The sequence below is a fragment of the Pyrus communis genome, chromosome 8 (assembly GCF_963583255.1).
Source record: "Pyrus communis chromosome 8, drPyrComm1.1, whole genome shotgun sequence".
Taxonomy (NCBI): domain Eukaryota; kingdom Viridiplantae; phylum Streptophyta; class Magnoliopsida; order Rosales; family Rosaceae; genus Pyrus; species Pyrus communis.
The window spans coordinates 4,141,861-4,156,131 of record NC_084810.1 but is presented as its reverse complement, the minus strand read 5'-3'; the positions used below and the strand labels follow the sequence as shown (position 1 = coordinate 4,156,131).

At 35.9% G+C, this 14,271-nt stretch overlaps 1 protein-coding gene across 1 annotated transcript; it reads right to left on the bottom strand.

The window, feature by feature from the left end:
• Positions 1–5,520: 5,520 nt before the first annotated feature.
• Positions 5,521–8,625, bottom strand: LOC137741398 (uncharacterized). The gene is made up of 5 exons (XM_068481119.1): positions 7,379–8,625; positions 7,016–7,129; positions 6,390–6,559; positions 6,096–6,300; positions 5,521–5,997 (listed from the first exon to the last, which is right to left on the bottom strand). Exons 1-5 carry the CDS (start codon positions 8,090–8,092, stop codon positions 5,821–5,823), a joined length of 1,380 nt encoding a protein of 459 aa, XP_068337220.1. The 5' UTR covers positions 8,093–8,625; the 3' UTR covers positions 5,521–5,820.
• Positions 8,626–14,271: the final 5,646 nt, after the last annotated feature.

The window sequence follows — 14,271 nt, the reverse complement described above, 5'->3', positions numbered from 1 at the left end:
GAAACGTCTTTGGGCCTTTGGCCCCTTTCTCTTATTTCTTCATTTTCTTTCTTTCTTTACAGGTGGGCTCCGTTTAATACGGTTTAGTTTTTGCCAAAACCGAAGTTATTATTTGGTTCAGTTTTTTTAATTTCTTAAAGAGTAAACAGAAGTAATTCGGTTTGGCCTATTTCTGTTTGGTTTTGATTTTTTTTTTTTTTTTTTTTCACTTGAAAGTTGGAGAGAAATGAAAAAAAAAATCTAGATATTTGGGAAAGATAATCCGATTTCAAGTTTGACGAATAGCAATCAATCACTTTACATATTAGGAGTTTACATGTTCAATGAACTATGAAAAAAATAAAGTGAAACTAACGAAAAGTAAAAAAAAAAAAAAAAAAAACTTTAGTTTTAATGAAAAATGACAAATAAAGGTGTAGTGAATAATACTAGGAAAAAGTAAAAATGTGATTTTTCGTTAAAAGTGAACAATACCAGGAATGTTTTGTTAAAACTTCCAAAAGATAAACCACAATTTAACATTACAATCATAAAATAAGTATTCCACTAAACAAACAAACAAGTCTTTAAAGCAGGAATCTATTACAAATCGAGTTTCAGGTTCCAAAAGTTCAACTTCTAACCATTTGAAGCTCAAATGAGAGTTTGCTTATACTTAGGGGGAATAGCCTTAAGTGTGTTGATAGGATTTTTACCACCTATAAAAGTAGGGATAAAAACACTTAAAATACTTGTAAGAGTACAAGATAATCGTAGTATAACAACTCTAGCAAGGTCGTTTTCCATAGGTATTGGTTGAATAATTTATGTCAAACTAAATCTTAATTAATTATTTAAAACAAAGATTGAGAAAAAGGTGATTTTATGACCTAAAATATTATAAACGTAATCTAATAGAAATAATTAAATAACTCTAGCAATGTCGTTCTCCATTAGGGTTCCGCCGTCACCTTAACAATCCTTCGTAGTTTTTCCATCTACTTATGACTTACACATGCATATTTTGAAGGTTAGGTTTTCCTAAAGTATGCCTACTTGGACCCCCAACATAGAGTGTATGTCAAACATGCAACTTGTGCGGTATTCAGATCAAATCTAAACATTCATGACTTAAAAATCATGCAACTCTTAAGACGTGATATTCATCCTAAGTGAACTTGCACATATTAACCACAAGAAGCTATCGTCAAGTTCAGGGACCAACCTCCGACCAAAATTGCATCAAATTACTTTTGTAAATATCCTAATGGTGATCAAGTATCAAGATAAATATATAGCTTAAACACGGTAATTAATAATTCAAACCTGCATGCATAATATCATAAGAAAATTGAAAAAAACTACATATTCTTGCTAAGGCTCGTGGCCTTACCCTAACAAAAAGAATTAGTTACGAACAATCATAAAACAAAATATTATTAAAAACAAGGATAAAAAATACCTTGTAAATAACCAAAAGCTCTCTAAGTCGAATTCTCTAAAGTAATGCGTTCTTTTCTCCAAAAAAAACCCTAATGGCTAAAACGCCTTATTTATACTACTACAAAATAAAATCCTTGCTAAAAAGGTGTTCTAAAAAGTAGGAAACACAACAAAATAAAATAACTAAAGCATACATTACTATTCTAACTTTGAGAAATATGCCCAGTCATAAAGAATCCCACATTTATGGATCTTCGGGGCTTCAAACAAGCCCAAAACGACTTAAATTAAAGCTTGAGATGTCTCCAACACAAATGCAGAAGGTCTCAAACCCAAAAGGCATCATCTTGGACGCCAAAAAGCCCAATTAAGCTCAAAACGTCACTTTGACAACACTAGCGTTGTTCCTTTATTTAATCGCTATAAATAAACTGATGGATAGAAAAATCTAAAACTTTGACATGAACAAGTTGAGAGACACACGAAGATCCTCCAATAGAATCACTCCAAAATTATTCTGTTTGTTCATTTTTTTCCCAGGAGAAAGTCGAATGTCCTACATTGGAAATATAGTTTAAAGTATCAAAATTCTCACAAAATAATCAATAAATTATAATTAAGAATAGGGTAAAATATATAGTATAATATCGACTCATCATGTGTAAAACGACGTCGGTTCACTTATTTCGGTTCGGTTTCTTAACCACCAAAACTGAACTAAACCAATAGATTTCAGCTTGTTTTGGTTTTTTTTATTCATTTTTTTTCAATTTCTTCTCGTTAAACAATTCAATTTTTTTAAGTTTTCCCAAGCCACCCCCTATTCTTCCTCTCTATCTTTCTCTGTTATGTTCAAAGTTTGATCGATAAATGTGGAGCTAAAAATAATTCAGCAAATTCTGGAGATGACAAGAATGCCATTATTAAATTGGTAAGACTCACATTTATTCCATGCCCAGTTCAATCCTCTTGAAGACCTAAGCTGCTGACTATAATCTCTTCAAACTCTCATGCTCATGGCAAGGAGAAAAGTCAAAGGTATTAAAGATAGGGTTAATAACTAAATCTTATCTTTAACATCTTCATTATTGAAGACTAACACAATCAAGCAAGGAAATACAATCATATCAAATCAAGGATATTATGAGATAATCCCAAGATATTATTTAAGTAATAATATCTTTGCAGTAATTCTTTCATCCATCCAATAGATGATAGTCCTTGGACAATGATAATCCGAATATTTGACGCAAATCCAAGGCAATAGGTGGAGTTCAATTGACTCCGCTAAATAACCACTTATTCCGCAAGACACACGATTTGATCCAGATATGGACACAATCAATCCTATAAGTCTTGGATTCCTTACAATCTAGGGATAGGTGTGCATTACAAGTAATCACACTCCTAAGATGATGCAACATCTGCTTACTAGATATCCTCTAGGATTCTTTCAACTTAGAATGAGGATTCTATCTTGAATAGATCTACGGTAAAGCAACCTATACACTTGAATTCTTTTGTCCACTACTTGAGTCTAAAAATCCATTCGCTAACTTGACTGTCGGAGAGCCTTTGGCTGGCACACCCCTCCCTCGGCCTAAGGTTTGCTTACGAGTTGTTTATTGTTTTGCAGGTTGCTCAGGAGTACATGAATTTGTGCTCAACCGTTGCTTACGGAGGTGCGCAGATTTGTTTCCAACAATTGGTGCTTTCATTGAAAAAAAACCTCTATTCCTCTCGATTAGACCACTCCACCAGTGAACATGTCAGCCGAAAAAAAGTTCAGTTAATGACCATGTCAACCCGTATGGCGAAGAAGACCCTCCCTTTGATGCATCAGTTATCCTTAGGGTAACAAACCCATTACCTTCGACTACAGCAGCAAAACTCGGAGCCAACAACGACCCCTTAGGGATGGCGGATGCTCCTAGAGATGGAGGAGGCCTAGTCAGAAGACCTCCCCCTTCCATGGACCAAATATGGGAAACTCTGATCAAGATCAATACTTCTGTCGAAAAACTACAAAGAATCAGACTGCTACTTATGCTGCGAGCCATTCCAACTTTGTAGATATAGAAAGACAGATGAAGAACCAAGAAAGCTCAAGCGGGACAATGCCCTCTACCCAAATCTCTATCTTTGGAATTGGAACCATAAGTACCATGACTCCAAAAAGGGACCCCAGAGCATCCCTAATCATTCAGGCCTCGGCAAACGTCGTAAACCCCAGAAGAAATCCTGCTGGTGATGTACGAATCCTAGGGCTAGATGCTGGAGAAGGATCCCACAATCCGTAAAGTCTCCATTAAAATACCCCTGGGGTACTAAGAACGAAGCCCCGCCGATTGAGGTTTGACGAACCCTAAGCTCCTGAAGACCAAGAACAGCGACATTTCTCGAACGGAGAATACCATGCAGGTCTCATCCAGCCATGAACTCTAAACAAGCCGATTGTCCGGATCAGGACGCCCCTTTCTGCAATAATCGACTGAGCGCCCTGCCTTCAGTCCAAAAAGTTATGAAGCTCAAGGAATACAATATTTTGCAAGAGACAATGATGATGAGCATGAATGGAATCAAAACCTTCTTTAGTGACTAATCAACTCTCCTACAGAGATACTACAAAACTAACAACAAACTCAAACTAAAGTTTCCCGCAATTTATTAATAAAAAAAGCACTAAACTGTAATTCTTAAAACTTACAACACCCTGCCACTCAATACTACGGTCTAGTGGTATTCCCTTTTATTTTCAAGTAAAAGGTTTTAGGTTCGAATCTCGTGAATAGCGAATTCGATACCAAATTAGGTTGTCCATTGTGTGGCTTAGCCGAACTCTACCCTCCCTTTAATGTAAAATATATCGTTGTACTAAAAAAAACTTGCAACTCTCTAGATTCACAAACCTCATCTTACCATCGTCTATATGTAGCTTAGTCACCATCCCACCAAATACGCCAATTTTAGTCGCGTATATAAAGTGGGAGGTGTGAATCCAACAAGATGGTTGAGATTTGAAACGAATAAAAGTAGGTAGAAGGAAATTACTTAGACAGAGAATAATGACGCGGTTCAGACAAGAGAATCAATCATTACGCGTTCGAAACCCTCGTCGCTAAGTGTATGAAGAGTGCAAGAGAGTCTTTGTGATGGCTGAGTAATTTGATCGTATTAGTTTTCTAAAAATGCCATTACAATTGTATATGCATGAATGGAACATACAAATATCAACGGTCAAAATTAGTTGCGTGAGACTGATGCTAACAGGGGTGTGCTATCCATACATCCCATTTTACTTTTCACACACCTCTTGATAATTTTTGTCCGTTGATCTTCTTCAATTCATCTGATCCGACGGCAAAAATTTAAAAAAGTGTGTGAGAAGTAAAATGGGATGTGTGGATATCACATCCCTTTCTTATATATAAGACTATATGGGCCCAGAGTCTCACATCACACGTTAGTAATATATTTTAGGCTTATTTTTAGTTACGTTTTATGGAGTTTTATTTTGATCTTATTTTATCCTTCATAATAACTCAAAAGTCATCAGTTTACTCTTTAAAACTCAAAATTAATCTCACTTTGACTTGTGGACTTTCAGGTCGCTTTTGGAAACATACGTGGGACCTAACACTCAATAAGACTATGTCACATGTGCAATAAATTTGATTATAATTCTCCATTATACGTTAACATTTAACAATTAAAGAATATTAAGTTTAAAAGAAGTTGAATAGATGAAAAAGAAAAAAATTGATTAGCTTGACACACTCAAATCAAACCCACATAAGAAATTAACAGATCTAAAGCAACGTGGAGCGAAAATTTAGTTTTATAGGAACGACTTTTGGGTTTCAGGAGGTAAAGTAAAACGAACTTTGAGTTTTGAAGAGAAAAGTAACGACTTTTGAATAACAGAGAGCAAAATGAAATTAAAATCGAGTCCTAGGAATGGAGCTAAAAATAAGCCTTACAATTTATAGTGAAAGTGTATGTGCCTACCCCACATAAAAGACGATAGGACAAAGCACAATCAGTTCAGATCCTCCACAATCCAAATGCAAAAGTTTGTTAGCAACTGCAGTGCCTCGGTCATCTATCATCCCCCAACCAAAAACAAACTCAAAACATAACTCACAAGTCCCCAAAACCCCAAGGCACACAAGCACGTCGGCTTCATAAAAATACAATTGTAACCACTCATACTGACAAATCTGCATCTCCCTTTTTTTTTCAAACCTTTCACCCTTCACAAGGCTCAAGCTTACATATGCAAATTTAGACCCATCTAAGTCTAAATTTGAATCATGAAAAAAAAGGAACTTTCTAATATGGTTTCCAGAGAAAACAAGTACTACAAGAAAGGGCCTAATCAATAAATAGAAACGGATTTTATAACCTCAAATTGAGATCAACACTTTCTCCTACTTCACCATTACAATTGTTGTTTAGAGTGGTTGCTGCCCTACCATTTTGTGACTTTGCTGGTGGGAAGAAGCTGTAGAAAGCTTGTTGTGGATTTGGAATACTTGGTCCAGGCTGGTAATATGTGTCATCTGCGTTATTCCCCTATAACGATTCGGATGAATGAAAAAAATTAGAAAATGAAATGAAAATGCAATACAAAGTTAGTGAAATGAGAAGTGGGAAGTGTTCATTTATCTCACTTGATAGGGGAATGATTCGAAATCTGGAACTTCGCGGTTATGAAAAGCAAGATAAGATGGGGGGAGTTTGAGTTTTGGGCTAGGACATGTCCAACTAGTTGAAGGAGGGGCTAGGGTGAGAAAATCTCCATTGACACTCCCATTTTCTTTGATGCTGCTTCTCGAATTCGACTCTGAAATTGAATTTGAGCATGAAGGGCCTTCTCTGAATATGGGGCAAAAGAAAGGAAAACCAAGTCAGCAAAATAATGTGCTTGTTATAAATAAGTGGAAGATAATTAGAGATAAAGTGACCTGAAATTTGGGTTGATTGCTGGATCAAAATTGAAGGGGGAGCTGTTCCCACATGAAGTTCCTTCATCTGTTCTTATAGGTGGAGCAACAAAGGTAGGGAACTTGAAGTTGATGGAGGGGACAGATGGATTCTCTAGAGAAAATGGATAGGGCCTCTTCATGCCAACCATCTACTACATATTAAAGATAGCAAGAATTAATGGAAGTATTATAGCGATATTCTTTCTTATCTAAACTACGAGGAGGAAATTTAGAGTTTAGGCTTAGATGGAAGATGACACTGCTATTGGCAACTTGGCTTGCTACGCCTAAGTTTGCAGAAACACCAATCTCTTAGGTGCCTCATAAAATTACCGAACCGACTGTACTCAAATTCAAATTCAATTCCAACAAAATAAAACAAACTGAAATAAAATATACAAATTCTTTCTGAATTCCAATATAAGAAATAGGATTTCCAACTCTAATGAGATCCCAATTGTTGGACTATTTCCCACTAGGAAGAAGGATTTGCGAATAAAGTACTGAGAAATTTAATTTTTGAGATGCGAAAATTAGATATATATATATATTTCAGGAAAAAGAAGCAATCATCTAGGCTGATTATAGAGGTGAACAGAACGAACCTTTTCTTCATCCGGCCACATAGGAGCATAGTTGCTGTAATAGCTTTGGTTTGAAGGGGGCTCTATCTGAAAATTTAGTACAGATGATGTTGAAGTTGCTGTTGACATATTCACCTGCAAGATTTTCCACATCCCAACAATTCATTAGCAAATAGAATTAGAAAAGTGCATCATCAAAAGTGATTTCTTCATGTAACTAAATTTTAATTTTTGATATGACGATATTTTAAACTATTTTAATCTATAGAGAGGAGGGCACACTACCCTGATTTAATATGCCTAACTCGCATGTATCATTTCTTCACATAATTACAAAATTTATGAAACAAATAATGAACAAAATAGAGTAGAAAAATGTGTTACCATTGAAGGAGGGGGAGGTGATGGTGGTGGTGGTAGCGGTGGAGGAGGGTGCTGTTGATGAAATTGCTGTGTTCTTGTTGGAAAATTGGAGATAGCCCAAATGGGGTTGTTGTTGTTGGACTCAAAAGGCACATTCAAATTAGACCTGAATGCCAATCCAGGATCCAACCCAGGATTAGAACTCTCTTGATGATCAAGAACATTGAACTCACACGGATTCCACAAGTTGGGAACATGATTCCCATTCCCACAACCATTAGTATTATTATTTTTGTAACTATTTCTCTTTCCAAATGGAACAGTGCCACTGCTGATCATTAACTTTCTACCATCAACGCCGCTGTGGGCCGGTGGAATCAACGGCGGCTGGAAAATTGAGTTTGGAGAAGGCAGATCCAGTGATGGGAATGGGATTGAAGAGGGAGGCTGATAAAAATGCCTGATCGGAACCGAACTAGGACATGAAGATGAAGTAGATTTAGTTGGTGATGAGAGAGAAGATGGTGGGGTGGTGGACAAAATTGCAGCAGCGGCTGCTTTTTTCTGCTGTTCTTCAAGCCTGATTTTCTCAAGCTGTGCAACACCAAGTCCTCTCTGTGGCATTTTTTTCTGCTTTGTTTTTTTGGATGAAGATCTGCTACTGATGATGTTATTGCTTCCCAATCCAATAATTCCATTGCTAGTGTTTTGGGTTTGTTCTTCCTCATGAGCCATTTCTTTTGCTATGTTAATAATTCCATCTACTTTTACAACAGTTGACAAAACAATTATGGGACTTTTGGATCAAACCCAGAAATTGAAAAGGGAATTTATGGGAGAAAAGCTCGATCTTGATGATGATTTTAGTTGGAGGAGGAACATGTTCTTGTGGCTTTTGTAGTGCTTGCTCTGGTTCTTTTCTTTTTTTGAAGTTTAAAGAAACAAAGAAACAAAGATTGAAGAGAGAGAGAGAGATCCAAACCTTTGATTTTCAAGAAACCATGATATGAAAACAAACTCGAGAGGAATTTAAGATTGCCCAAAATCTCGTTTGGCGAGGAAAAAACCCAAAAGCCTAGCCGAGTTTTTAGCAAAAAAAAAGTACAAAAATTAAAAAGGCAAAGGAGAGAGAGGGAGAGGGGGAGAGAAAGAGAGAGAGAGAGAGAGAGAGAGAGTGAGTGAAGAGGAAGAGAGATTATCTGAGAGGTTCAGATTTTACTCACATGCAGTTGCTTGTCTGAGACAGATCAGATGACACCGGAGAGAGAGTGAGTTTATATTTGCAAATTTATGACCAAAAAATCTGTATCTTTTGTAGGGTTTTTTTTGAAATTCAAACCGTGCAAATCTAGAGCACTATGAATAATATTTTTCTCAAATTTGTCGCCCACATTCTCGCTCCACTCCTCATTTGCTTCCTAGACCGACTCTTATGAGCTCTGTTTTCTCTCACTCACTCACTACTTTCTCTCCCTGAGAAGAGAAGTGAGAGCCAAAAGCCAAAAGTCAAAAGCCGAAAGTCGAAAGCCTAAAGCCGAAAGCCAAAAAGCCAGATTTTTGCTCTCCAAATTCCAATTGCGTTTGTTTACGAGTTACCAAATTGAGCTGCGAAGCTACAGTGTCACAATTGCTTTGCTTGTTTGTTTCATTTTTGGGCAACCATGCATGGCTTGGTTTTGTAGCTTTAGCGTAGGGCCTACCACCTCAACTCCCACGTACAGAGGCCCTTTTAAATTATCAAGAGATTTTTTAGTGTATCGGGAACATGATTGGTACATCGTGTTGTAATAGAATTGGTTAGAAACTTAAATAAAAAATTCACTCAATTATATTATGACAATTGATATATCCAATGGTGTTCCCGATACACTGTAAATTTCTCATCCTAACACCGACACTTGCATGGATTTCACCACCATTAAATTTACCAGATGTGGTAACATATATTTTTACTAGCATGTTCTTGGGATTTGAAAAGTATAATGTGGTGTATATGGGAGTTTTCACATTCTTATTTGGACTGCATTTTAATTTAAAAATCGATTTCGTGTTCGTATGGCAAAATTCCTTTCACACGTTGGTTGGCACTATATTTGAGTATTACATACTCGTTTCTTTGATAGGAAAGCTAGAAAAATAAACGAATACCATATGCAAACTCTTCTTATACGAATTAAGATAAATGCTTGTTGTTTTCTGCAATGATGTTCAAAACTTGAAATTGTTTTTGTGACGTGAGTTTTTCAGTTGTTTAAGTGTCCCTTAGTTTTACCTTTGTCAATTTGTTTCATATACAATTTTGTTAAAATTTGTATCTTGTACACGTTATTGATGTAAGTTTAAATTTTAAATGAATATATATTGATGATTTGAATGACATGTTGTTAAAGCAAAGCTCGTTCCCTATTATTGTCATTTCAAAACGCCAATGAATATATTGGTGATTTGAATGACATGTTGTTATAAGTCTTTGAGGTTATGATCGTTTCTATATCATACGTGGTATATTCTATATTTAATGTGACATTGTTCATCTTTCAAGGTAAAAAAATAGTTAAAACAATTGTGAGGACCAAATGACAAATTCGACCCCATCTCCATTGTCACCCTAATTTTAATTGGGGTAGTTTGATCCAGGTCCAAAAAATTTAGCTATTTTTGAATTGGGTCCAATTTTATTTGATTTTCTATTAGACCTATTTTTCCCCTTGAAAACATTTTTTTTTAATTCTTTAAATTTGAATTTTTAAATTTTGAATCTTCAAATACGTTTGTCTATCCATTTTCTAATTAAAAACATTTTAAAAACACATTATTACAAATCTTATAAGTTTATCAAAAATTAAAAGAAACATTGTCAGAGGTAGATAAAAAAATACAATAAAAATTTTGTGGTGTAGGTAGATAATATTAATTAATCTATGATAGAGGTAGACTATGAACAAAAAACCTATCGTATAGATAGATAATACAAAATAATTTGTGATACAGATAAACTATGAACAAGAACATATCGTATAGGTAGATAACACAATTAATTTGAGATGGAAAAATTTGTGATATATAGGTAGATAACATACAATTAATCTATAATATAAGTAGAATAAAATAAATATATAGAGATAGATTCATAAAAAAATATATAATACAGGTAGATAAACAAAGCAAACAAAAAGTGAATTAATTTCCTATAAAGTTTTCACTAAAAAAAAAAGAAAAATATGTATAATCAAAGTTCAAACTAAAACTTAGGTAGAAATTAATAGTGCATGCATGAAACTCATATTTTCATGGCAATACTTCAAAGCTCCATACCACTGAAAAGAAAGTAGAAATTGTGATCTACTGATCTTGTATTTCAAAAAAGAGGAATAAATCATAAGAGCTTGAAAGAAGAAAGAAAAAGATTCAAAAGAAGAAAGGGGAGGAGAACACGGCACAAAACTAATTCTACAAGTAGGGGATTATTTTAAGGGAACTTTCATGAAAAGGACTTAGACTAAGTTTATTTTAATAAAAAACCATGCTATAACTTTATTTAATTAAAAAGACTTAAATTTTAATGAAAAACCCTTAAATTTTAATAAAAAAAGACAAATGAACTTAAATTTTAATGAAAATGACATAATTTTAATATTAAAAAAATTAAAAAAAAAATTGATGCACGGACTTATGTGTCCTCACACTGTTTATGAAACTTCAACACTGTTTATGAAACTTACGACATTGTTTATGAAACTTACTGCACTGTTTATGAAAACTTACGACATTGTTTACGAAATTTACTACGTTGTTTATGAAACTTAACGGTACTACACTACTGTGCTGTGTTTGTAATTCGGCCCACTCTCTTTTCTTCCCTTTTTCTTTCTTCTTTTCCTTTTGAACACTCCAGAACTCTCTCTCTCTTCTCGAACTCTCTACCTTCTCTCTAAACCACCATAGCCAAAAAGAACTCCAAACACCATCATCACAAATTCCAATTTAATTGTGACCTCAAACAACCAAATACAAGACCTTCGCAAGTTGGGGATCCCTATGGTACCATTGCATGTTAAATTCTATAATGGGAAGTAGGATAATCCAAGCAGGGGTTCTCGGTGAGAGTTGCTCTAATGGAATCAAGCTACAACCTTTGAAAATATGAGGTAAAATTAGCTTGGTTTTGTTGTAATCTGTTGCTAGTATTGTCTTCTAGCATCTTGGATCAAATTTGGGTTTGAAATCTAGGTCTGATGGAGTTTTGGGTGGGTGGATAGGGGACGCTACACAAAGGATATTGAGAAGAAGAAGAAAACAGAAGTTGATTTTAGTTATGTCAACAATTGAAACAGACACAAAAATCACAAACCGATCGATCTTTCTTGTCTCTTTGCTTCCTCCTCCACCCTCTAACAAAGCCTGACCAATCTTTTATTCAATCTTCTTCAACTCAACAAAATCTACCTTAGTTACATGCTCGCTTCTATTTTACATGCACACTCACACTCTCTCACTAGATTGATTACTAGCTACCTGCTGCCACTGGAGTGCCTTTAATGGAGCTAGAATCATACCTAAGAGGACTGAAGTGCCTCCTTGGTCTAGCCGAGGAAGCAACGAATGACAACTGCTTCTTTACAGACGTCATTGATCGCGATTTTTACTTTTTATGTTTTTATATTTATTTTTTTTTGTCCTTATCATTAAATAAAGTCAGTGTATGGTTTTTCTTTAAAATGCAAAGATTTGAAGCCATTTTTATTAGTTTTCCTTTATTTTAAAAATAAATAATCGATTATAATTAATTTCACAGTATGAGTAAGTCTAAGGGAGGTGTATTCAATTGGGATTTTGAGAAATTTTAATTTTATTAATGAATCCAGGGCTATTCAATCAGGATTTTAAGTTATTCTCTGAAATTCAATGTGTATTCAATCAGGTTATTAAAATTCTTAGAAATGCAGGTGTATTCAATTATAATTTTAAAATAGTTTATAACATTCCAAGTGTGTAAGATCCCACATCGCTCAGGGGAGTGATCCTTATATGTATATTCTCATCCCTACCTAGCAAGAGGTCTTTTAGGAGCTCACTGGCTTCGAGTTCCATCGGAACTCCGAAGTTAAGCGAGTAGCGCTAGAGCAATCCCATGATGGGTGACCCACTGGGAAGTGCTCGTGTGAGTTCCCAGAAACAAAACCGTGAGGGCTTGGTCGGGGCCCAAAGCGGACAATATCATGCTATAGTGGTGGAGCGGGCTTGGGATGTGGTGGACCCCGGGCTGGGATGTGACAATTTGGTATTAGAGCCTAACCTTAGTCGTGGTGTGCCGACGAGGACGTCGGGCCTCTAAGGGGGGTGGATTGTAAGATCTCACATTGCCCAGCAGAGTGATCCTTATATGTATATTCTCATCCCTACCTAGCACGAGGCCTTTTAGGAGCTCACTGGCTTCGGGTTCCATGGGAACTCTGAAGTTAAGCGAGTAGTGTGCAAGAGCAATCCCAAGATGGGTGACCTATTGGGAAGTTCTCGTGTGAGTTCCCAGAAACAAAACCGTGAGGGCATGGTCGGGGCCCAAAGTGGACAATATCGTGCTACAGTGATGGAGCGGTTCCAAGATGCGGTGAACCCTGGGCCGGGATGTGACAAAGTGTATTCAATTAGAATTAGAATTTAAAGAATTTGGAAAAATTAAGGAATTATAGGGAATTGGAGAGATTTTGTAGTATATTTTAAGCATCCACTAATCTCACATCTTCCCATGAGATTTCGAGTGAATTGAATCAAAATTTTACATGAAATCTCTACAAATTAGTTCAACTCCATAAAAATCATGGATTTATAAATCTATTAAAATCTCTCAAATTTCCAATTGAATACACCCCCTAAAATTAAGGAATAATATTAATTATTTTACTTATCATTAAGGGGTAATTTTGGCAAAAATATAACAATAAACTAATGCGGACAATGAGTCATCGGACCTAATCCAATAATTAAATAAAATTGGACTATACCCAGTAATTGTTCACAAAATTGGACTTGTTTCAAGTTTCCCATTTTAATTTCCTTTTTGCACTTTAATTTCAACTTGTTAGTTTCTATTTCCTATTTATGAAAAGTTAGTGGTAACAATTATAAATGATATTTATTGTGTCACATCCCCGCCCGGGGCGGATTACTTCCCGGGCCCGACTCCACTACCGTAGCACGATATTGTCCGCTTTGGGCTGGGATGTGACAATTGGTATCAGAGCCTAACCCTGACCGCGAGTGTGCCGACAAGGACGTCGGGCCCTTAAGGGGGGTGGATTGTAACATCCCACATCGCCCAGGGGAGTGATCCTTAAATATATATTCTCATCCCTACCTAGCACGAGGCCTTTTGGGAGCTCACTGGCTTCGGGTTCCGTAGGAACTCCGAAGTTAAGCGAGAGGGGGGCTAGAGCAATCCCATGATGGGTGACCCACTGGGAAGTTGCTCGTGAGTTCCCAAAAACAAAAACCGTGAGGGAATGGTAAGCCCAAAGCGGACAATATCGTGCTACGGTGGTGGAGCGGGCCCGGGAATTGATCTGCCCCGGGCCGGGATGTGACATATTGAAATTGATTAGGAAGTTTACTTATAAAGTTAACTTTTTTCAAAGTTATGCTTTATAAGAAAAGATGTTCTGCGCTTCATATCTACCTACGAAATATAGCAAGCAGGACCGGCCTTGAGTATTTAGGGGCCTTATGCAAAACTTAGATGGAGGCCTTTCATTTTTTTGATGTTATATTGTTTTTTTTTCTTTCAATCTTTTCATCTATAAAACTAAAATATTATAGATTACTACAACAAAAATAAGTTGTTTGATCGTCCAGGTTTTTTTCCTTACCTTCAAGGGTCTTGAGTTCGATACATGCTGGATGCATTTTTGTTATCTGCT

Coding starts and splice junctions, on each gene's coding strand:
- LOC137741398 (XM_068481119.1), bottom strand. CDS start 8,092: ATGGCTCATGAGGAAGAACAAACCCAAAACACTAGCAATGGAATTATT. Junction 7,130..7,378: donor CACCTCCCCCTCCTTCAATG/GTAACACATTTT, acceptor AAAATCTTGCAG/GTGAATATGTCAACAGCAAC. Junction 6,560..7,015: donor TGTGGCCGGATGAAGAAAAG/GTTCGTTCTGTT, acceptor AATATGTAGTAG/ATGGTTGGCATGAAGAGGCC.